The 21,552-nt window shown below is 48.0% G+C and overlaps 1 protein-coding gene across 4 annotated transcripts in view; it reads left to right on the top strand.

The window, feature by feature from the left end:
- The window catches only part of HIPK1 (homeodomain interacting protein kinase 1), a 30,625-nt gene that overhangs the window by 2,110 nt on the left and 6,963 nt on the right, over positions 1-21,552 (top strand). The window contains exons 3-12 of one of the 4 annotated variants that reach the window (XM_059717126.1): positions 7,468-7,591; positions 9,915-10,034; positions 11,568-11,654; positions 12,276-12,460; positions 12,885-13,047; positions 13,789-14,011; positions 15,884-16,005; positions 17,823-17,957; positions 20,810-20,949; positions 21,321-21,503. In XM_059717126.1, coding sequence (XP_059573109.1) covers positions 7,468-7,591; positions 9,915-10,034; positions 11,568-11,654; positions 12,276-12,460; positions 12,885-13,047; positions 13,789-14,011; positions 15,884-16,005; positions 17,823-17,957; positions 20,810-20,949; positions 21,321-21,503 — 1,482 coding nt within the window. Of the gene's footprint in view, positions 1-7,467; positions 7,592-9,914; positions 10,035-11,567; positions 11,655-12,275; positions 12,461-12,884; positions 13,048-13,788; positions 14,012-15,883; positions 16,006-17,822; positions 17,958-20,806; positions 20,950-21,320; positions 21,504-21,552 lie in introns of all 4 variants that reach the window. The other 3 variants (XM_059717125.1, XM_059717128.1, XM_059717127.1) reach the window with 3 other exon arrangements.

Below are 21,552 nucleotides of genomic sequence, written 5' to 3'. Positions count from 1 at the left end.
TTCACGTGCAGAGAAGTAAATGGAGGCTGGGAGTTCATTTCTTTCGACTCCTGATTTCAGCTGTCTCTGGCCTCGAGAGGCAGTGTAGCATCAGTGATGCTCCACTCACCTTTGCTTCTTTATTGTGTCCTTTATTGTGTTAAGAGGCTGCAAACTTCTTTCATTGGGGCCAGGGAGGCAGAGTTGAATTGTGAGCAGGATGTTTAATTGCCAGGTGTGCAGACGCAAGGGTTCAAAGAATGTACTCGACCCCTCTGCTAGCCGGAAGTCAGAGTTTGCCTAGGCATGGAGAAGAGTAGTGTCTTGAAGATGTTAGCTCTCCTGACCGAGCAGCCAGCACCTTTCCATCACCCCAGGTTCAGGCAACAGTCTGCCTCGTATGAGCCTGGCAAATGGGAAGCACGTTCAATAGCAGCTGGCAGCTGCAGTCCGGTCCAGTACCAGAACACAGTATGACTGTGATTGCTTCCCCTTTCCTCTGTAAAATGGCTTGCTTTTATAAATGAACTAGTGAACTTCCTAAGCATTGTCTGGATGCTAGCACAGGGCTCGTGTCGGCTCCTTTTGTCCTTCTGCCAAGTCACTTCCAGTATTGAGCACCCTGCGGGAGGTCACTGCAGTGAAGCAAGCCCTGCCATGCTCCAGCACGCTTTGAAGGGCTGTGGGTTTGCAGATAGATCATGAGCCCTAAACAGCTCTTCTAAAAACCACTCGGAGCCAAATCTCTGCTTCCCCTTTCGGGGCAGCAACATCAGCAGCCCCAGCCCATATCGCTGCTCCCCGCTCACCGGCCAAAGCTGCCATTCTCCCAGGTGTGTGGGCAATGGGTTTTCAATGTTAGTGAGTCCTTTGAGTAGTCAGTGCGACTGCCTGCTCCTTGCAGTTCTTCTTGAGGGAGGGCCTCGTGCACAGCTCTGTCTTCATTTGGTTTGCACAGCTCTGTCTTTGTGTTTTTGTGCTGGTTGCTGTCGCTTCTAGAATATGACCTTTTATGCCAGCGATCTGATCCTTGTCCGTGTTATTAAAATTACTTGCCATGGTCCATCTGTTTCTTCATGTCTAGGATTATGTTTAATTGAGCAGTATTTTCTCATATGTTCACACTGCTACTCTCAGTGGCCCAAAACAAAACCGCAGCTAGTATTGAATTCTCCCAGGCTTGGAAAACAGTTTTCAACACAGTTGTTCCCTCCTTGAATCTTTGCACTGGTTGGCAACTTTTCTGTCTGTCTGACTGCAGTTCAAGGCTCTGATCTTCTCTAGATCCGCTCTGCGTTCCTCGTATGCCCTCTATCCTCTCCTTTGGGTTTTTGCCTGTGTTGGGTTCACACCTTTTCTCCCCACGTTGCTTCCTGGAGCTACCTTACTGCCCTTCTCTTAACCTGCCAGCAGTAAGCTCTACTTGTCTAGACTGCCTTCTCCTTGCAGACAGGATTCTCTCTCTAATTGGAGGGTGCTGGGGTGCTGCCTGCCATGCATTCACAACGCTATTTTTGTTGTGTGGAGAGGCTGGCTGCTGGCTCTGAAAATTTAGAACAGTCCTGGTCTGCGGGATGTGCAGCAGACAGGCAGAGCAGCTGTGAGCAGGCGCAAAGCACTTCCTGTCCCTGAACTCGCAGAGACGACATTTGCCTGATACAGTGGTAGTGAGGGGAGATGCCTGTTTGAAGAGCTGCTGGGAAGGAAGTGATTAGCTTCTGCCACGCATGTTTTGTTGAACTCAAAGCCACTTCCATCCCCTTGTTGCTGTTGGAAAGCCAGAATTTCTGAGATCAGGCCAAATGATGACATCGGCTCAGCTGGCCTGGAGAAGGATCCTGCAGTGTGGAAGTCCAGTGTCTAGTAGTTACCTGCTGAATGATCCTAAAATCTGCTTTCAGGACCTAAGGAAGAGGGGAGCAGAACTTTTTGGGGGAGTTGTCTCTTGTGGCTTATCCCTATTGCAGTTCCCTATCAGGAAGGGAACAGGGGCTTCAGTTCTGTCATTATATTAAATGAGACTATTTAGAGGAATGCTGGTTTTTAATTCTGCCTCTGCCATTAAAGAAACAAAACCTTTTCTCCTGTCCCGCTTTTGCTTTTTTGTTTGTCTAATGTTAGCGTCTGTCGCTTACTACACAGCCTTTCAAACTCAGCCAGGCCTCTTCTAAGGAATTTCTTACCATGCTTTCAACACTGACCACCTAAAGTTAGGCTTCAGGATCCATCTGTAGTGAAGTTAAGTGGCTGAGCAGTTCTGGAGGAAAAGCACAAGCTCTTTTACCTGTACTGTATGTGGATCTAGGAGCCACCACTTCAGCTAACTCTTTCCCAGCTGCCAACTTAATGCCACATCTGTAATAAGTCTAGTGTGAGCTCTTATATAGCAGCAACATACCCACTTAACGTCCAACCATGCGCACATGGGGTGGGGCATGCAGAGCAGGCTGAACTGTGGCTTATGGCTCTGAACCTCCAGGAATTTTTCACTGCAGATCCCTGACTGCAGCTCACTGATAAGGGGCATGCTGCGCTCTTTGCCTGGGTAAGCATTTCCTGTAGGAGGGGCCCATGTGAGGAAATCATGCCAGCCCATCTGTGATCTAGCACTGGTGACAGGTGCAGGGAGGTTCTCACCCATAGACACAGCTGGGCTAGAAGGACTTTCCTGCCAGGCCACGTGAAGCAAGAGCAGGAAGCAGAGTCTAGATTCTCTGGCCCCTCATGAGGGGCCTGGCAGTTGGACAGCTTCCGTCTGCTTCAGGGACGCTGCCAGAGCCAGCTCTGCCCCGGGCCGTGGCGTTGTCTTTGTCAAGGCGTGCTCTACGACCCATAGAATGTGCAGTCGCCCCCGGCAGCGGCTGTGGTGATCGCTTCTCCGGTGGGAGGGGTGGCTGGAACAGGTCCTGCTGGGCGCATGGCATTGCTTGGCCTGTGACCCTGACTGCAAAGCCTGTGCTGTCCCACTGCAGCTGACGGGGGTAATCAGCAGGCATTGAAATGTTGAAGTGCTACCCCAATCCCTGCTAAGGGAGGCCCATTAAAAACTGCTCCACTAAGCAGCTGGAGTTCTGCAGCAAGACTAGCTTCTTCCCAGCTCCCGGTCTTGCCTAATCTCCGCCTGCTGCTCTGACAGCTCCTGTCGGAGCCATTGCTACCTGGGGAGAGCAAGGAAGCTTATTACACTGTTTCCTCCCTGGGCACGATGAGTCCTTGGAGGCCATCCTCAGTGAGACAGCCCCATGCAGATGAGAACAATGCCCGGCGACCGTGGAAGTGTGCGCAGGGGTTCAGCAGTGTCTCCGCTGTTCAGGGAAACAGCTGGACTTTGCCCCATGTTGACCCCACCGCTGCTGAGCCAGCCTCGTGCAACAGCATCTGTTCTTCAACTCTGCCACGGGCTCTGTGCCTGGATTGTGCCCAGCCCCTGTGCGGTGGTGCACGCAGCCGTGGCCACTTGCAGTTCTTGTAATGCATTTGACCAGTAACTGTAAGTTATCCTCTTCGTGGCCCAGTGCAGCTGTTAGCTTGCTGCCCACATCTGTTCTCCAAAGAAGAGGGATATGGCCAGGTCTGGGTGGACCTGACATAACTCCCACACATGATATGTTGTTGCTGGCCTTAAATTTTTCCCACTGATAGCTGAATCCCAGTTCCTTGAGACTGCTTGGGGGAATCCTGTGCTCGGAGGAGGTATTTTTGTCAATTTCTAGTTCCAGGAGCTTGCCCGAGTAGAGATCATTTTAATCCTAGACAGGCTGCTGTGAAAGCAGCAGCTGCTTGCTGTGCTGTTTCCACTCTGCTTCGTAAGGTCACTAATTATAGTACTGTAACAGCAGATGTGAAATGACCATCTTGTTATCCTAGCCATGCCTCAAACCAACATGAAACTGGGTGTCATGGGGGAGGCTTGTTCATTTAGTTGGCCAGGAGGTGTAGTGTAGAGAGCTGGCTTACTCCCTGCGCTCAGCCCCTGTGAGGCTAAAGCTTTAGAATACAGCAGTCTCCATGCTCTGTGCGCACCCAGGGTAGCTTCCAGAAGCAGTATACTGGGTACTGTCATTTGATTCAGGCCGTGCATGTAGCATGCAGTTCTATTCAAGTGCATTGTGTTTATCTAATATTAGAAGACACTTTCTTTACCTCCTTTGATCATTGTCTGCCTAAAACTCCTATGGACTTGAGCAGGAGTTCCACACGTTTGGGTTTTACCTGCTAATTGGGAACACTTTCTTAACTAGGTGGAAAAGCAGGCAATAGATACAGTCCAGTGCCTTACAACAGATTCATGATGTAGGAAGTTCTGAAAAACATATTTAAATGGCTACTTTGGGCTTGGTTAGCAGCTTGTGGAGATCAATACTGCTGAAGAATTGGGTATGTCTAATTCACACCACTTAATTGTAGAAATCATAGAAAATTAGGGTGGAAAGGACCTCAGGAGGTCACATCTAGTCCAACCTCCTGCTCAAAGCAGGACCTGCCCCAACTAAATCATCCCAGCCAAAGCTTTGTCTACCTGGGTCTTGAAAACCTCCGAGGACGGCGCTTCCACCACCTCTCTAGGTAACCCATTCCAATGTTTTACTACTCTCCTAGTGAGAAAGTTCTTCCTAATATCTAGCCTCAACTTGCCTTGCTGCAACTTGAGACAGTTGCTCCTTGTCCTGTCATCTGCCCCCACGGAGAACAGTCCAGCTCCATCCTCTTTGCAACCCCCTGCAGGGAGCTGAAGGCTGCTGTTCAATCCCCCTTGGTTTTCTCTCCTCCAGACTAAATAAGCCCAGTTCCCTCAGCCTCTCCCCATAAGTCCTGTCCCCCAGCCCCCTCACCATTTTTGTTGCCCTCCACTGGACTCTCTCCAATTTGTCCACATCCTTTCTGTATACAACTGAACACAGGACTCCAGATGTGGCCTCACAGTGCTGAATAGAGGGGAAGAATCACTTCCCTTGACCTGCTGGCTACTAATGCAGCCCAGGATGCCATTAGCCTTCTTGGCAACAAGGGCACGCTGCTGGCTCATATTCAGCTTATTGTTCACTGTCACCCCCAGGTCCTTTTCTGCAGAGCTGCTGCCCAGCCGTTCGGCCCCCAGCCTGTAGCGGTGCATGGGATTGAACCTCATGCGATTCCTTTTGGGCCAATCCTCCAATTTGTCGAGGTCACTCTGAATCCTAGCCCTACCCTCCAGTGTATGTACTGCTCCCCACAGCTTGGTGTTATCTGCAGACTTGCTGAGGATGCACTCTATACCATCTTCCAACTGGCCCCAAGACTGACCCCTGGGGCATGCCACTTGATACCAGCTGCCAATTGGACGTTGAGCCACTGATTATTACCCTCTGAATCTGACAATCCAGCCAGTTTTCTATCCACCTTAATGTCCATTCATCTAGCCCATACTTCCTTAACTTGCCTGTGAGAATGCTGTAGGAGACTGCCTCAAAAGCCTTGCTAAAATCAAGGTACACTGCATCCACCGGTCTCCCCATATCCACAGAGCTTACGAGAAGGCTGAAAACGCATCCGACTTGTCTTGGTATAATTCCTCAAGGTTAAATAAAAATGTTTAGTCAGAAAAGCAGTATGTAGATACGGCATGTTTCACAGGTTAGCTCAGTATTTCTGTGTAAGCACACGTGAATCAAAGCCATTCCCAAAACTGCTATAGGCGGGAAGCAGGGACAGATGACTGATATGGTGAACACACCAAAATCTTGGGTAGCAGGTGATTGACGTGAAGCAGCCATAACAACATTGAACGGGGACAAATACAAGTCATCCTGGCTTGCTGCATTCCTCCAGTAATAAGAGGGAAAGCTACCTTGCCCCAGGTCTGTTCCTATGGGCTGGACTAGTTAGGAGTGGAGGGTCTGTCTAAAACAGGGGTGGGCAAAATGCGGCCTGCCAGGCCATTCTATCCGGCCCGCAGGACCCCTAAAAATTTTAGAAAGTTAATATTTATCTGGCCCTAGCTGTCTGTCATGCAGCCCTCGATGCCTTGCCAAAACTCAGTAAGCGGCCCTCTGCCCAAAATAATTGCCCGCCCCTGGTCTAAAAGAACTGCTCACGTGAAAGCAAGAACTTGCTTTCTCCCCGTGTCCTGCCACCTGCTAAGGAAAGATTACTCAGGACAGCTGTGATGGGTACATGTGCCTTGGCTGCTGACTGCTGGAAGTCATGTGTGCTGTCACTTCAGAGACCAGCACAAGTGCTGTGTGGCTGAGGAGCCATGCGTCTCTCGTGCGTAGGCAGGGGTACAGTATGTTCAGGTAGGAATTGGGAGGGAGATGGACTTGGCTTGGTGCTGCAGGGTGCAGCGGGGGATTCTGGCCATGGCACCAGTATGCCGTGCAAGTCCAGTGGTCACCGCTGTTCAGCAAGAGAGGAACCAGTTTCAGCACTGCTGTATTACCATGATTGCGTATCTGGTAAACTGTTGATACGAGTTTACCATTACCTTTGTGCGTCAGGATAAACTGCCCGAGTCGAGCCCAGAGAGCCCAGGGCTTGGGACTTTTCTTTCCTCCCCCAGCAATGGAATTAGTTATTCATAAGGAAAACCAAGGTTTTAGTTTTTCTGTACTTTCCAGAGTAAATTCCCATGCCAGCTCACATAGCACTCCAGTACACTTGTGTCTTATACCACACGCAAATGCAAAGCTAGAATTCAGCCTGTAACTACGCAGAAGTGTGTGCGCTTTGCAGCTGTGGAGTATGAGGCAAAGCAGTCTGTGCCTGGTGTGATGAGTCAGTGCATCTGGACAGAAAATTTCACAGAAGTCCCAGGTCATACAGAAATAAATCTGCGGTGGCCCCGAGATGTAGCACCAGTGTTGCGGAGTTTTGCTTACCTTTTTCATAGCCCCCTAATTAATCCAAGGGCCAGTAGATTTTGTGCTTGGAGAAAACTTGCAAAACAGTAACTGTCGCAACAGTCTCCAGCTGCGTTCCCTTCAGCTACTGTAAACCCCAAATGCACAAACAAGCCGTAATCAGTATAAACAGAGCTGCTCTGCAGAGCTCTTGGTCCTGGCTCAGCAAAACCTTTTGTTTCCCACATAAAAGCAGCCCAGCCTCATCTACAGCTGGTTACCTGAGCTTAGGGAGCCTCACCCAAAGAGGACTCAGAAAGGCCAATTTAACTCTGCAGTCCCCAGGCTCCTGTCTGATTTAATCCATGTAGGTCCCAGTCAGGGTGGGTGATGCAATATCTGAGGGGTCCCTTGTCCTAAATAACTAAAATGCCCCTTTGCTGTACGCTTCTCCCTGGTGAGTGGCAGCAGAGTGGGTCACTGTGGCACTAAAACAGAAAGACCAGTACTGCCAAGTGCGGAAGGAAGGAAGGAGCGAGCACTGTCAGGGCAGGTGGGGAAAAGCTCCGGGGAGGATCTTCTGGGTTCCTCTGCCCCTTGCCAGGCGAACACATCCAGAGAAATCCTTTGCTTTCTGTGCCATGCTGAATAGTTTGCTCTTGTCTTGCAGAGCCCCGGAAATCATCCTGGGGTTGCCGTTCTGTGAAGCTATTGACATGTGGTCGCTGGGCTGCGTGATAGCTGAGCTGTTCTTGGGTTGGCCTCTCTACCCAGGAGCATCAGAGTATGACCAGGTAAGAGCCTAGCGGGGTGGGGGAGATGCTGGTGAAATCATCATGATCTTCCTTTTAGACCTTGGAGATCGACAGGTCCGAACTCAACTTCCGCTTCTGTGGAGCAGACAATATGCGGTCTTGAACTCAGGCAGTCTTTTCCCTGTGGTAATGGAAGCCGCTTCACTATCTCCCTCTCCCTGTGATCAGAAAGCACAGAGGCCCCTCTGCATGTCTTATAGTTCAGGGTAACCTCTTCTTTCAGTTTATGACACAAAGCGCGGTGGCCTTCCCATCAGAGGAGAGGTGGACCAGCTGTGTCCTGGGTGCAACACACTCTGCCCTTCAGAAGCAACAGTTTTGGTACAAAAGCAGCTGCTCCGGGGGGGACAGCAGGCCTGTGATTCCTGTCGCATTCATTCCCACAGAAACTCTGTGCTGTCATGCGGAGCGTGTCCCCAGGCAGTCTCTGAACTACATGATGGGCATCTCTCGAACTAAGGCTTCTTGCAGCATATGCCTAGCATTACCTGGCTGCCCGTGAGCGGGGAAACAATGCTAACCAGAACAAGGCTTTTTTGAGCATAGCTTTCCCAGCACACTTTTTTGTGGTGGCACCAGGTGATAAAACTCAATGTGATTTCCTCTGTTCAGTGGAAGAGACCCTTCCCAAACCATTTTGAACATGAAGTTGTGCACCTCTCCGCACCCCTGTACTTCTCCAGAGGAAATGTAGTGGTACATTAATGACACACTGAGTTAAAAAATAACTAAGGTGCAGCCTGGTGGTTTCCTTGCACAGGAAGATTCATTTGGTTCTGCGAATCTTATCATAATGTGTGGGTGGGTGGGGAGGAGATAGTTTTTCCATTGCTTAGCGTACCAAAAATGTGTGATCTGTGATGGGGTGGCTTGTGTCCTGAAGTCACGTAGGTGGTCTTGATGTCTGCATTGCACATGAAAGGTAGGCAACCTTGTTAATGCTCTGAGAGTCTGTAGACGCAGGCCCAACCATGTCTTGGTGCTGAAATCTCCAGAAATAAGTTAGTAGGCTTGGCCTTTTTAAGGACTGTTTGCAAAAGCAAACTTTTATCTGACCAAACAAGGAATATTCTTCTGTAAAGACAATATAGCTCTTTGTCAAACCACTGTTTGAACGTGAAAAATACAAAACCCTTGGCATTTTGAACCCATAGTGCCAGATGAGAAAAGCTAGGCCAAAGATTCATCTCAGATCACAAGGTACATAAATGTAGTAGCCTACTTAGTGTCCTGGGAATGTTCAGCTATTCAAGAAGCGTGTAATAGTAGAATTGTTAGGTCTTTGTGGGTCAGGAACAAGGTGCCTTGCCAGAACTACATGCAGTAATTTGGACAGGGCTTAACTGCCTTTAGCTTGAATTTCCAGTCCTTCACTGTCCTGAAGGGTTACTTCACCACTGCTGTTTTTTTCCCTAAAGAACTTTTAAGACAACCAGGTTTTTTTCAAACGGAGCATCATGTTAGGTACTCTGCAGCTGGACAGCAGGTAGCGTTAGCAATCCAGACCACGACGTTTAGGGCAGATTTGAGAAAATGTCCTGTTGTTGTTTAGAACTCTTCTTCTGTTTATAACGATTCTCTGCTTCCCTTCCTTTTAAGAATGCCTTTGTATTTCTTCACATAGGTCATTGCTATGTAGCGGTCATTGTTCCTCAGACACAATGTCTGCAATTTCCTATTGGCTGATTTTACTCCATGTGCAAGTAGAGTATATTCAGGTTGTAAGAGATACAGGGGTCAGGTTACTTTATGGTTCTGATCTTGCTTTCTTCAAGTCAGCAGAAGCTTTGCTATTTGCAAATAACACGTTCAGGGTGTATTTGCCCAGACGTGGCTGTCTCAATCAGATATCTGCATCTCTTATAGATGCATATCTTTTTCTCTCACTTTTAAAAATGTTTAATCATTACCCTGGTGGCAGCAGAGAGTGGATTATCTACCTAGGACCTTCTCTGTTTTGTGAATAGTGTCATCTTAATCTGCCCAAAGCAGCTGTGAGGCCAAGAAAAATTCCATGAAACAGCCCAGAAAAGCAGGAGAGAGAATCAGGACCTATAATCTCTAAAGATAATTAGTCTGAACAAGTTAGATGTGTTTGTAAATGCTTGAGAATTGCATCTTTAGTTTTGTAGTGTAAAATGTAACGTTTTCAACCATCGCCTTTAAAGACACGGAGTTTCAGGATTGCTCTTAGTGGCTGTTTCCGATAGCCACTTGGTAGACACCTCGCTACTTTGCTGCGATATATTTAGCTGTTAGTCCAGTTTGTTGCAGTCTTCACGCCTTGTTGATCCCGTTACAGATTCGCTATATTTCGCAAACTCAAGGCCTACCAGCAGAGTATCTTCTGAGCGCGGGAACGAAAACAAGCAGGTTTTTTAACAGAGATCCGAACTTGGGATACCCACTGTGGAGACTAAAGGTTTGTCTCATTTTTCACCATCCTGTTCTCTTACGCATGTTAAGGCCCAGTCCGCTCCCATGGTTATGTAGGATCCGTGTGTCCTGAAAGAATCCCGGAGCTCTTGCTAAAGGTTAGGTTGCAAATGTCATTCTGAATGTGAATTGTAAATGTCCTTCTAGAACCTACATAAACTCCTAGCATGTCTCTAACAACAGCATCTCCGAGCAATAGCGACAGCAGAGAGCGGGTGTTAAAATTATTTAGATAATGGCCATTTATTATGGCCCGTGCTGTCTTCGTGACAGATGACAGACCTCACCTCCCAAACAAGCCTGAAAGTAAAATCGAGCCTGTTCCATGGGAGGATCCGTTAGTTAAATTGATTTTTAGTTCAGAATGATGTACATGTGGGGGAATATGATGAATAGATGTAAGGTCTTTGTGTTCTTCAAAGATGACCTTCACAGTAAAACCAAATTGAGTTAGTGTCCTTTTTTGCTTTTTTATAAAGGAAGTGAAAAAATATTTTTACTCGTGTTTATCCTAAATAAGGAATACCAGGTTTGCCTTTCAGGGTTTTCCTGAGAACTCCTTAATGGACCTAATACAGGGGCGGGCAATTATTTTGGGCGGAGGGCCATTTACTGAGTTTTGGCAAGCCGTTGAGGGCCGCATGACAGGCAGCCAGGGGCAGATAAATAATAACTTTCTAAATTTTTTAGGGGCCCCGCGGGCCGGATAGAATAGCCTGGCGGGCCGCATCTTGCCCACCCCTGACCTAATACATAATGCGACTGTAAAATCACAAGCAAGAGACAAACTTAAGCCATTCAGGGGGTAAAGCACTTTTAATTGAGCTGATAAAGGCTTTTTTGGAATTGAATAGGTGTAAAAACAGTCTCTGGGTGAACTTTTGGGATAAAGGGTCTCTCTCCATGAAAGGGTCATAACACGTGTGCTCTTTCTTTCGAGGGATGAGAAATTTCCGAGTCTGATTCTTTTAACAAAAAAGGGGAAGGAGAATTCTCAATAGTACTGATGTTTTGAAAGGAATAAGCAAAGAAAGCAAAAAGCAGGCCTCCTTTACATTATAGGAACAGAAACATTCAGAGCCCCCTGCCTTTCTGGCCCCCTGACACTTTATTTGAAGTGACTCATTCTGGCTGGTGGCCAAACCCCAGATTCTCTTGCTTTGTGTGATCTTGAACGCCCCTGCAGTTTCTGGCATTCATTTTGGATGCCTCCTCCTGGGATGATGGGGCATGAGATAGCCATAGTTTGTTACTGAACCAGTGGTGAAGTACGTATGACCCCATTCTCCTCTAAGACAGTGCTTCAGTTTTGCAGCGCGTGATGCCCAACCCCCCAGTTCCATACCCCCGATTCAGGGAGCAGGGATGGTGGCTGGTTGCTTCTTCCTCACCTGTAAATGATTTACTACACAAGAGGCAGAGTGGTAACATGGGTGACCCTTTGCTCGCTGGCTTGTGTTTTTATTTCAGTAAGAAACTGGGAAGTTTCCAGTTTCCTGACAAACATTTTATTTTATAGACTCCAGAGGAACATGAGTTGGAGACGGGAATAAAATCAAAAGAAGCTCGGAAATACATATTCAACTGTTTGGATGACATGGCGCAGGTGAGCTGTGAGAGCTGCTGGAGAATGAATAATGCTGCTGTGTCAGACACTGTCCTGTAAAGGGCTGGGGACACTTGAGAAAGAAACCATTGGGACCCAGAACTGCTGGCAACACTGGTCCTTTTCTCTTCCATTGCTGTGAAGAGGTGCAGCTCTGCCAGTGGCAGCACTAGAGAGAGTGCATGTGTAGTGAAAGCATCTCTCATGTTTTACCTGCTCAAGTTGGTACCTTGACTACACTGGAGCTCCTGCCACAGGTGCTAGAAAAGCCTTCAGAAAAAGGCCAGTGCAGACGCAGAACAGCATCACGAATGCTTGGGCTTCCCATTCGGCTTCGTCTGATTCTGAGTTGTGGAAGCCGTTAGCCATTACTTATCCTGTCTTAAGCCCTGATTCTGCAAACACAACACGTGTGCTTAGTTGTAAGACTGCGTGCGTCCCCGTTACAATCACTGGCGGGTAAAATTACCCACGTGCAGACGTGTTCATTGGAGAGCTTAACATGAGGGTGGCTCAGGGCAGCAGTGCTGATCAGGGCTTAGGGTGACACACCTGGCTCATGGATTTAGTCAGCATTGACAGGTGTACGCTGGCATCCGCTGCCTCGTTTTTGTTTCTCAGGTGAATATGTCTACAGACTTGGAAGGGACAGACATGTTGGCAGAGAAGGCTGACCGAAGGGAATACATTGATTTGTTAAAGAAAATGTTGACAATTGATGCAGACAAGAGGATCACTCCGCTGAAGACTTTAAACCATGCATTTGTTACGATGGCCCATCTACTGGATTTCCCACACAGCAACCAGTGAGTTGATGGCACTTGGACGTTCTGTCTTGTTGGGTTGTTTCAGAAGGAAACCTTAGCACGGTCTAGGACATCAGCTCTAGTCCCCTCCTGTCAGCAGCGCTCTAGACCTTCAGACTGATCTGCCAGTTAAACAGGAGAAAACAGGAGTAAACAGCCTCTCTTGTGCTTCCTGTTCTTTTAGGCAGCTTCTTCCCGTGCGAAAGACAGCCATGATTTTTTCTGTCCCGCTTGTTAGGGGCCCGTTTATCTAACTTTACCAAAACTGACATTCTTTGTTACCATGATACTAAAGGCAGACACGTTTCCGTGTATAGAAGTGTTCTGGAACCAAAATCCTGTGGAAACCCTCTGCTTACCGCCAATTGTACAGTGCATCCTGTTGTGGCATGTCTCATATTTCCCATCATTCCTTCTTTTTCAGTGTGAAATCCTGCTTTCAGAACATGGAGATCTGCAAAAGGAGAGTAAATATGTATGATACAGTGAATCAAATCAAGAGCCCGTTCACAACACATGTGGCTCCTAATACAAGCACAAACCTTACAATGAGCTTCAACAACCAGCTCAATACAGTGCATAATCAGGTATAGTTCCTTAGCTCTGGTTATTGATCTGAGAAGCAGATGAGCAATGTTTATGATGCTATTATAGGTCACATCCTGCTTTGCAGAGTAACTCCACTAAAGCTGGATATTTTGCATTCTCGCTTACATAGCTGAGCAGAATTTGACCTGATATCAGTTGGGGCTGTGATGCTGCTATATGAAAACAAGTTACAGGGTTTTGGAACTAAGTGATCAGGTATGGTTGCTACATAAGTATTCTGTAGTTCCCCACACGTTTTCAATAGCGCACTTGATCTCCTAGCTTAATGTCTCAGTAGGGAACAGTTCCAGCAGGTAGAGATGTGGCAGGCCTGCCCACGTACAGCTTCTAACTCCGTGAGGGCAGCTGTGTGTAGTTACAGGTGGCGCGTCTCCTTCCAGCCACCCTGGCATTTGATTTGTGAAGTTTCTCTCCTGAGCACACGGGCTGGGTTTGCAGTGCCATTTTTCATGCGGCTGACAAGGCTAAATCAGCACAGAGGGCTTATTGGCTCTGTTCTTGTTGGCCTGGAGTTCAGAAGCATGAAGAGTAAAACCAATAACCGGTTCAGATACGGCTTTTCATCAAGTTCTGTTTCCTGCCTTAACTTTATTTTAGCACTTGGCCTGCTGCCTGACTTTGTGATGTGGCTCTGATGACCGCAGTAGTTTGTTTTTGGAAACCGGGTTATTACAGTACAAATGTCCTTATGTACCCACCTGAAATGTTTTATTTTCTAGGCCAGCGTACTGGCTTCCAGTTCTACCGCTGCTGCTACTCTTTCCCTGGCAAACTCGGACGTCTCGCTGCTAAACTACCAGTCTGCTCTGTACCCATCGTCTGCAGCTCCTGTTGCAGGAGTGACACAACAGAGCGTTTCCTTACAGCCTGGAACCACGCAGATCTGCACGCAAACTGATCCATTCCAGCAGACGTTCATTGTTTGTCCCCCTGCTTTTCAGAGTAAGTGAAGAGGCTCGTTGCTTCAGCCAAATGAAAATGAGACCAGAGCCGGGGCTGAGGCTAGGAGGAGAGATGGAGATATTGGCTAGATAGGAGATCATTTTGTGCATTTCTTGCATTGCTGTCACATGTAGTTAGCATCTCACACGTAGCGTGAAATTGTTTCAGTCAGGTGTGCCTTTTCAGTAGGTGTATGTGTGCGAACACTTGGTTCTTCTTCTGAACGCTCGTGAGCAGGTACAGACAATGGATCTGCCTGGTGTGCAGTCACCACTCACTTTGTTACCCGGTCTGTTTTCCCCACAATTCTTACGAGAGCGTTCCTTAGAAAACAGTGAGCTCGTAGGGAGTTTGATCTGTCTGCAGTAACAAAGTACTAAAAGTGCTCTCATTGCCTGGAAAACACTTATATTTTCCTGACCCAGCATCCTGTTTGGCCCTGCACAGACCCAAACTTACCAACAACCAAAAGGAATTTCTGCTGAAAAGGACATTTTTTCAGTGCTTTAAGTACCTGAAACTTGGACGTGGAATAGAAATCCCTCTTTAATCCTACCCAGGAATCTGCCATTGTGGAGCTTTAATTAGGTTAACTTCCTGAGTGGAACAGAAGTGTATTTTTAGGCCAGGATTTCTTGACATTAAGGGCATTCAGAGAGACCGAATGTTCAGAAAAGGCTTGGAGTTCACACAGGTGCTGTCAGCCAGAATTGCATCTCAACAGCAGTTGAGTCCCTCGTATTTCAGGCATGGGAATCTCAGTTCGCAAGTACTGGCCCTTGTGCAGTGTGGTGGCAGGAAGTGGAACACTGATTGCATATAGGTGAAGTTACACAGAGCAAGAAGTACACTGCACTGATCTTGAAAGTGTCCCCATTTTAGTTTGTACCCCTGGGTTGCTTTAACCTGGCAGTTACAAATGAAGCAGGAGTTCCTGATATAGTGTTTGGGACGCAGGCTTTCAGCGGGAGGTTCGCTCTCGTCCTCAGGGGATTGCAGACGTACCCAGTGCTTGCGGACAGTTCTTGTCACATGTCAGTAAGGTGTAACAGGGACAGTGCCTCTTCTGAAGGTGAAGAAATCCTCAGACAGTGAGGCCAGCCAAAGGTTGTCTAGGTGGAGTGATGTATCCAGGTGATTTGAAACTGAACATGCCAGTATTGCTGTTAACTCAACACTTTTCTTCATGAGGAAACATCAGATTTGGTAGAGCAGCACTGGAGAGCAGTGAGGCTAAATTGCAAGTGCTAGTTTTGGCACAAAGCAGGGTAGATTTGCACTTTATAGACTAAGTAAGCCAGAGCTGTATAGCCTGCGCTTTTGTGAGCCTGAGCTTGCTCCATCAGTTGCTGTAAAAGGACACGCACACATAAATGTATTAAATGGAGAGAGTGCTTGAATGCAAAAGATAGGGGGTGGTGAAGGTGAGATGCCTCCTTACAAACAGTGGACAGAAAGGAAAGACATGGACAAGAACATCTTAGACATCTGGATTTAAACTCTCAGAAAAAGGAAATGCAAGAGAGTATGATGAGAAGGTACCGTGCCTCTAGGACAGTGGGGTCATTTTCTTACGTACCTGAACAGGTGCATTCTTTCCCTGCTACAGGGCAACGCCTTTCGGGTACTTTTAGAGCAATGTCTTCATTTGGTTGCTACTTGAATTATTTAATGAGTAAAGATAAAGCCCCTAATTTGGGAGCAGTTTGAAGGTGACACGCTCCCAAGTGCGGTACATAGGGGTTGTGGACAAACAGAGACTTTTATATTTGTCTGCTGTCCTTCTGCTCTTGTGTAGCAGGAATTAGACCGTGAGAACTATTTAAAGAATGAGGAAGCGTGTTAACTGTAACTGGTTCTTGTTCCAAACAGCTGGACTCCAGGCAACCACAAAGCATTCTGGGTTCCCAGTAAGGATGGAGAATGCCGTTCCCATTGTACCACAGGCACCTGCAGCGCAGCCATTGCAGATCCAGTCAGGAGTCCTCACGCAGGTAAAAATGGAGTTAGTTTGAATTCCGGGCAATGGAAAACATGAGTCCAACTCTGGCCCCTGCATTGGGGTGGCATGCAGGTCTGGGGGAAGGCGGGAACGACTCTAAGCGCATTACCAGAAATCTCAGAACACCCTGGGAGCTGCAGCCCAGGTCTTGGCGTTTTGCTGTGATATCAGGGGTCTGAGTCTCATTCGTTACTGGGGCATGTGACATTGGCTCTCTGGAACTGGAGCTGGCGTGTGCTAAGTGCCAGCCACGAGGGGCTCAGAGAGGTGTGTGAGCCACTCTCAATACTAAGGTCTGAGAGAGAGGTGCCCAGCAAATCCTCAGGGGAGAAAAATCAGCATAAGGGGGAGAAGTTTGAACGTTTTTAACATCCCTTGCTGACTTGGGAATTTAGCCTTGAATAATGGGCTATATAGGCAGTCCTGTTGTTCATAGCGTGCTGCATTGACCTGTATAGACTTGCCAGTACACATAAAGCAGCATATATACTCAAAACTAAGACAGCAGATTCAATAGAAAATTAATTTGTCCATTCAAGTGACCTGTTACATGAGAAGAGAGATTCCAATAGACAGAAGTAAGGTTTTGAATTACAGATGCATTATTTCCATCTTTAATTCAGTGAAGTTACTTCTGCATCCTCTTTTTTGGCATAGTTGCATCCTTAGCATGAGCGGACATGTGGCACTGATAATATATTCCCTTAAGTTATTTCTAGGGTAAAACTAGTGTGCAATAAGATGTCATAATTAATTTTGAATGTTGGGGTTTTTGCAACATAACAGACTATATATTTCAAACACTTACACGTTCTGTCATAAAAACCCAAAGTTATGCTTACAGAAACAGTATCTATCTGTCTTGAATGTACAGTGGGTCACAGTGCTAAGCATTTTTTCATACACGTAGGTACCAAAGTATCTGTGATCATCACTATGGATAATACTATAATTCCATGTGTTTGCACAGTCACGTAGTTTCTGTTGACATTTACACAGGGAAATAGTGCGCACACGCTGCTCATTTTACTAGCCAGGAGGTCCAAGGGAGGTGGATTGATCTAGCTGAATGATCTAGTCCCGCAGGAGCCATTTTCAGTTGATCAGTTGCAAATTTGTGCGTCCAGTTCAAAAAATGGTTGGGGCGTTGGCTGGTGCCTACATTTTGTCTGGTATAATTACACAGGTGATTATATTAAACGAAGCCAGCATGAAGCAGACCCCTCCTGCTGCTTCTCAGCGTGAAGTACCAAACTAGTTCAAACATCTGTCTCTAAATAAGATGGTTCATTGTCTAGTTTTGTCTCTTGGCAGTTACATCACAGTCAGTGTTAGTCTGAATCGAGTGTGGAGACCCAGGCACCTTTGATTATTAAAACTCTTTAGTTTAGCCTTTCCCAAGAATACTGCACGTGAGATAGCATGTTTTTTGATATACCCTTTGTATCACGTCAAGGGTTTCTCATGCACCACCATGGTCCCGGTGAGGACGCACAAAGAGAAAGTATAAAGCACAGAGCTGGAATGTGTTTCCACCTGGGGCCTACGCACAATAAGGTCTGGGACACACAACATCAGCTCACAAGAAGCCTGTTCCCACATTCCAGGACGGCCTCCCTAAAGTTGCCCGGGGTCAGCATAGTGCACCTGAGGGGCTGAGTATGGGTTTGGATGTGTACCGCTGAGTTCTGCAAGCCACTCAGGAGCACCAGTGGTACCAGGGGGTGAAAGCCTTTGTGGCCCTATTGCTGAACCCAGTTGACCTGCCTCGGTACGTTTGTTTCACTCACTGCCTAATCTACGTTTCAGGGAAGCTGTACACCACTAATGGTAGCAACTCTTCATCCTCAAGTAGCCACCATCACGCCGCAGTATGCGGTCCCCTTTACTCTGAACTGCGCAGCCGGCCGGCCAGCGCTAGTAGAACAGACGGCTGCAGTACTGGTAATTGCCTCCCTTGATTGTGTTCACTAACGGAGTTTTTGTTTTAACTTAGAATTGCAGAGGGCATGGAAGCATGTGCCATCTTGTGGCTGTGTTCTTGCTACATCTTAATGTCTTGTTGTTTTCCTCCCCAACATTGCTGAAGCACTGTCTGACTCTGATGTTTAGTGTGGCTCTGTAAAGAATCCTGATCCACTGACTGTTGCTCTGTACTAGCCTAGAGTTATCAAGCTCTTCTCCTAAGCCCTGAAGAGCTGTAATAGTACTTGTTCTTTGCTTACTGTCCTATCTTTACCTTTCAATTGTCGAGAACAAAGGAAAAGCCCTTAGCTTGGCTCTGCTACAGGTACCTCACTGGCCAGAATTTGAAGCACTTGGCAAGTTAGCTGTCTGGGGTTTTCTTTGTTTGCTTTAATGTTCTAAAGCTTCTTTGCATGTAGAGAAGTTGCGGGCGATTAAGATCAGGCTAAACCCCCTAAGAATAGCAAATGCTTTTTAATTTGTTGCTTCAGCAGTCAAGATCTCGTACCCCCCCTTGAACAAGAATAATCATTCTCTGGCCTTGCATTGTCTAAAACCAAGCCCAGGCAGCTTGCATCATCCAGATAAAGATGTTGCTCCCCACAGATGCCTTAGTTCTTACTGCATTTTGTGGTTGAAAGTAAAGGTGAGCTCTAGCTTCTAAAAAGGCAACAGTTTCTCAGGCTAGTTCACATTGAGCAAAACCGTGATTTGAAAGGGTCCGTGGGGAGATGAGAGCAGCTGTTTTCTGAAACTGTATGCTTTCAAAATTGCCTCCCTCTGAATGTATCTGGTGTCTGCATCAGAGCTGACCCTGCAGGTGCCACAAGTCAATCAATGTAAAACCCCAGAATCAGATCAGTGAAGCTTATTGAAACATTGCAATGCACTTGAAGTCGTGGTGTCCTCACATGTCTTTCAGAGCACACTCCATCTCCGACATGAACCATTTTGTCTTTTGTGGCTTTAAAGTGATACTTTATGAGTATTGTTTTTCTTCCAAGCTGGAGACCTCTTCTGGCCAGAGCCAGGCCCTGGTTGAGGCGAGCGATTAAAACTGCCTGTATGAGCCTCTGTCACCAGCTGTAGCACAGATTGCCCCTCATTTCTGAGGACGGGCAGGCTGGGGAGTGGGTTCTGGGAAATCCCAGCTGTCTGTGCGAAAAGGCCCAAGGGATCGTGTCTCCTTCCCCCTCTTTTCACTCTCTGCCAACGGGCTGACACCCCAGCTCTCAGAGAGGCAGCCGCCAGTGCCGCAGAGCATGGGGCACCATCGGCAAGAGCGACTCTTCCAGGAGGGCCTTTGGGTTTCTGAGCCAACAGGCAGTTTAGACCCATTTTTCTATCTTTGTGTGGAGGACTTGGCTCAACACTCCCCTGTGCAGTGCTAGGAGGCCAGAGCCATCTGTCTTCAGACTGTGAGCCCGGGTTGTGAGTTTCTCCAGAGACTTGAACGTTTCCGTGGGGCTGTCTGCAGCCTGTGCCCGAGCTGCTCACCTGTAGTGCTTCTGACACTTCTCCCCTTGCTGCTTCACCTAAGTTTGCATTAGCCATTTGCTCAGCTTTGCATATTTTTGTCCTTCCTCTGTCAAAACAGTTCGTCGCTTGGAAGGCCCGATTTCTGCCTCCCGTTGGGAATTTAGATCTTGCTCTGTATTAAACTCTCTGCTTTGTCTTGTGCAGGTGTTGGCTTTTGGAAAGACGCATGGTGTGACTTTTAACATATTTCTCTTTTTTTATTATTCCGCTTACGTTGGCAGAGGTGTTAGCCGTTCTCTGCTCGCAGGCTTCTTGTTTGGAACCCGTCTTGTAGCACGTGGGTCTGTTCCTTGCAGAAACGTTTTGTTTAATGCAGCCGTGTTTACGGTTTTGCAGTTTAAAGTGCAAGAAACAGAACCATGTGTGTTCAACACCCTGGGAGATATTGTACTGCAGAGTGCCATTTGGCATGGACATGTCTACATGTCACCAGTGTCGAGGGAAAAGCCAGGGCCCCTGAGCTCAAAGCGTGTGCGTGTGGGGTGGGATCTGACATAAGACCAAGCGCCTCTTGCTGGGCTTGTTTTTTTTATGCAGTGACTGTTGACACCCTGCGCAAGTAGTTGAATGTGAGTGGGGCAGTGCTATATTTATAACCAAGCAGTAATTCCTGGCTCATGTCGCACTGCATGGTAGCGAAATGACGATGTTTTCAAGAGAGGTTGCAGGCTCCAGGTACTCCAAGGAGCCGGCCCCTTCTTTTACTGCCCTCAGTCCCAGTTTTGTTTCATTTTTTGACACGTCTGCCTCATGGTTTCTAAAAGCTTGGCCCAGCCCCTCCTTGAGATCTGTCCTGCCTTTCTGCCCACTGCAGGATGGGGCATGGAGGGGGTTTTGCTTTCCTGCGGTGAGCACTGTGAAGGAGAAGCTGACTGAGCAAAGCTGCCCCCAGCAGAAGCCCTTCATTGCACTGCATGCAAAACCGTCCCAGGCACAGCTGTTTGGGAACAGTGGCCTCAGAGGTGCTAAGCAGAAGTGATCCCGCCTAGTATGTAGGTCAGGCTCCCCTCCCCGCTTCCTGGCACCCTTTCTGCAGTACAATATGGACACCGCCCTTCTCCCCAGGTGACACCTGTGATATGTGAAGTGGACAAACGGGCTGGGGAAGCTTGTGTCTCTGGTTTTCTCGTTCCCTTCCGTAGTGAGGCCCTTTGAGGAAGCGCAGTCTGTGCCTTTGTCTGCAAGTTAACACGCTGCGCAGTTGACCCTATTGTTTCGAACAAGTCTTTTTCTCCGTTCTCAGTGGAGTGGAGCTTTGTGAGCCCCTTTGTCCATTTGCTGTTTTGCAGCAGGCCTGGCCTGGAGGCACCCAGCAGATCCTGCTCCCTTCCACCTGGCAGCAGCTTCCAGGAGTTGCTCTGCACAACTCCGTACAGCCCACCGCTGTGATTCCAGAAACAATCGGAAGCAACCAGCAGCTGGCAGACTGGAGGTAAGGGGCCTGGTTAATGCAGAGGCTGGTTCTGAGCCCCCGAAAGGGATGGAGTAACGTTAAGGGACAAGCTTGTCCTTTGCTGCCAGCTTTCCGTGTCACCTGAGCCCGAAACCTGCTCGTGCCGCCTCTGTTAGGGGTGCGGCAGCCACTGATGTGTGACCAAACACATTCCCCCCCGCCCTAGCAGGCTTGTTAGCGGGCGGTTGCTCCTTAGTGGATCCAGTAGAAGCTTGAGCTGCTGAACAACCTCAAACCCCAACTAGAAACTCCCGCCCCACGCCTCTGTACTGCACGGCAGGTTCAGACACGCACAGCCCGGGGGGCCTGCAGAGTGGCCGCAGTGCTGGAGTCTGTCTCTCTGCCCCTAGGAATGCACATTCCCATGGAAACCAGTACAGCACCATCATGCAGCAGCCCTCCTTGCTGACCAACCACGTCACCCTCGCCACGACCCAGCCTCTGAATGTCGGAGTCGCTCACGTTGTCAGGCCGCAGCAGAGCAGCAACGTGCCAGTAAAGAAGAACAAGCAGCCAGCCCAGAGTACAGCAAAGTAAGGCTTCCTCTCCACTGCCCTCAGTCCCCTGTGAGGGGTATGCAGA

This window comes from Alligator mississippiensis, chromosome 14 (assembly GCF_030867095.1).
Source record: "Alligator mississippiensis isolate rAllMis1 chromosome 14, rAllMis1, whole genome shotgun sequence".
Classification (NCBI taxonomy): Eukaryota; Metazoa; Chordata; order Crocodylia; family Alligatoridae; genus Alligator; species Alligator mississippiensis.
Note: the sequence above shows the minus strand (reverse complement) of the source record. Positions and strands in the feature narration are given on the sequence as shown.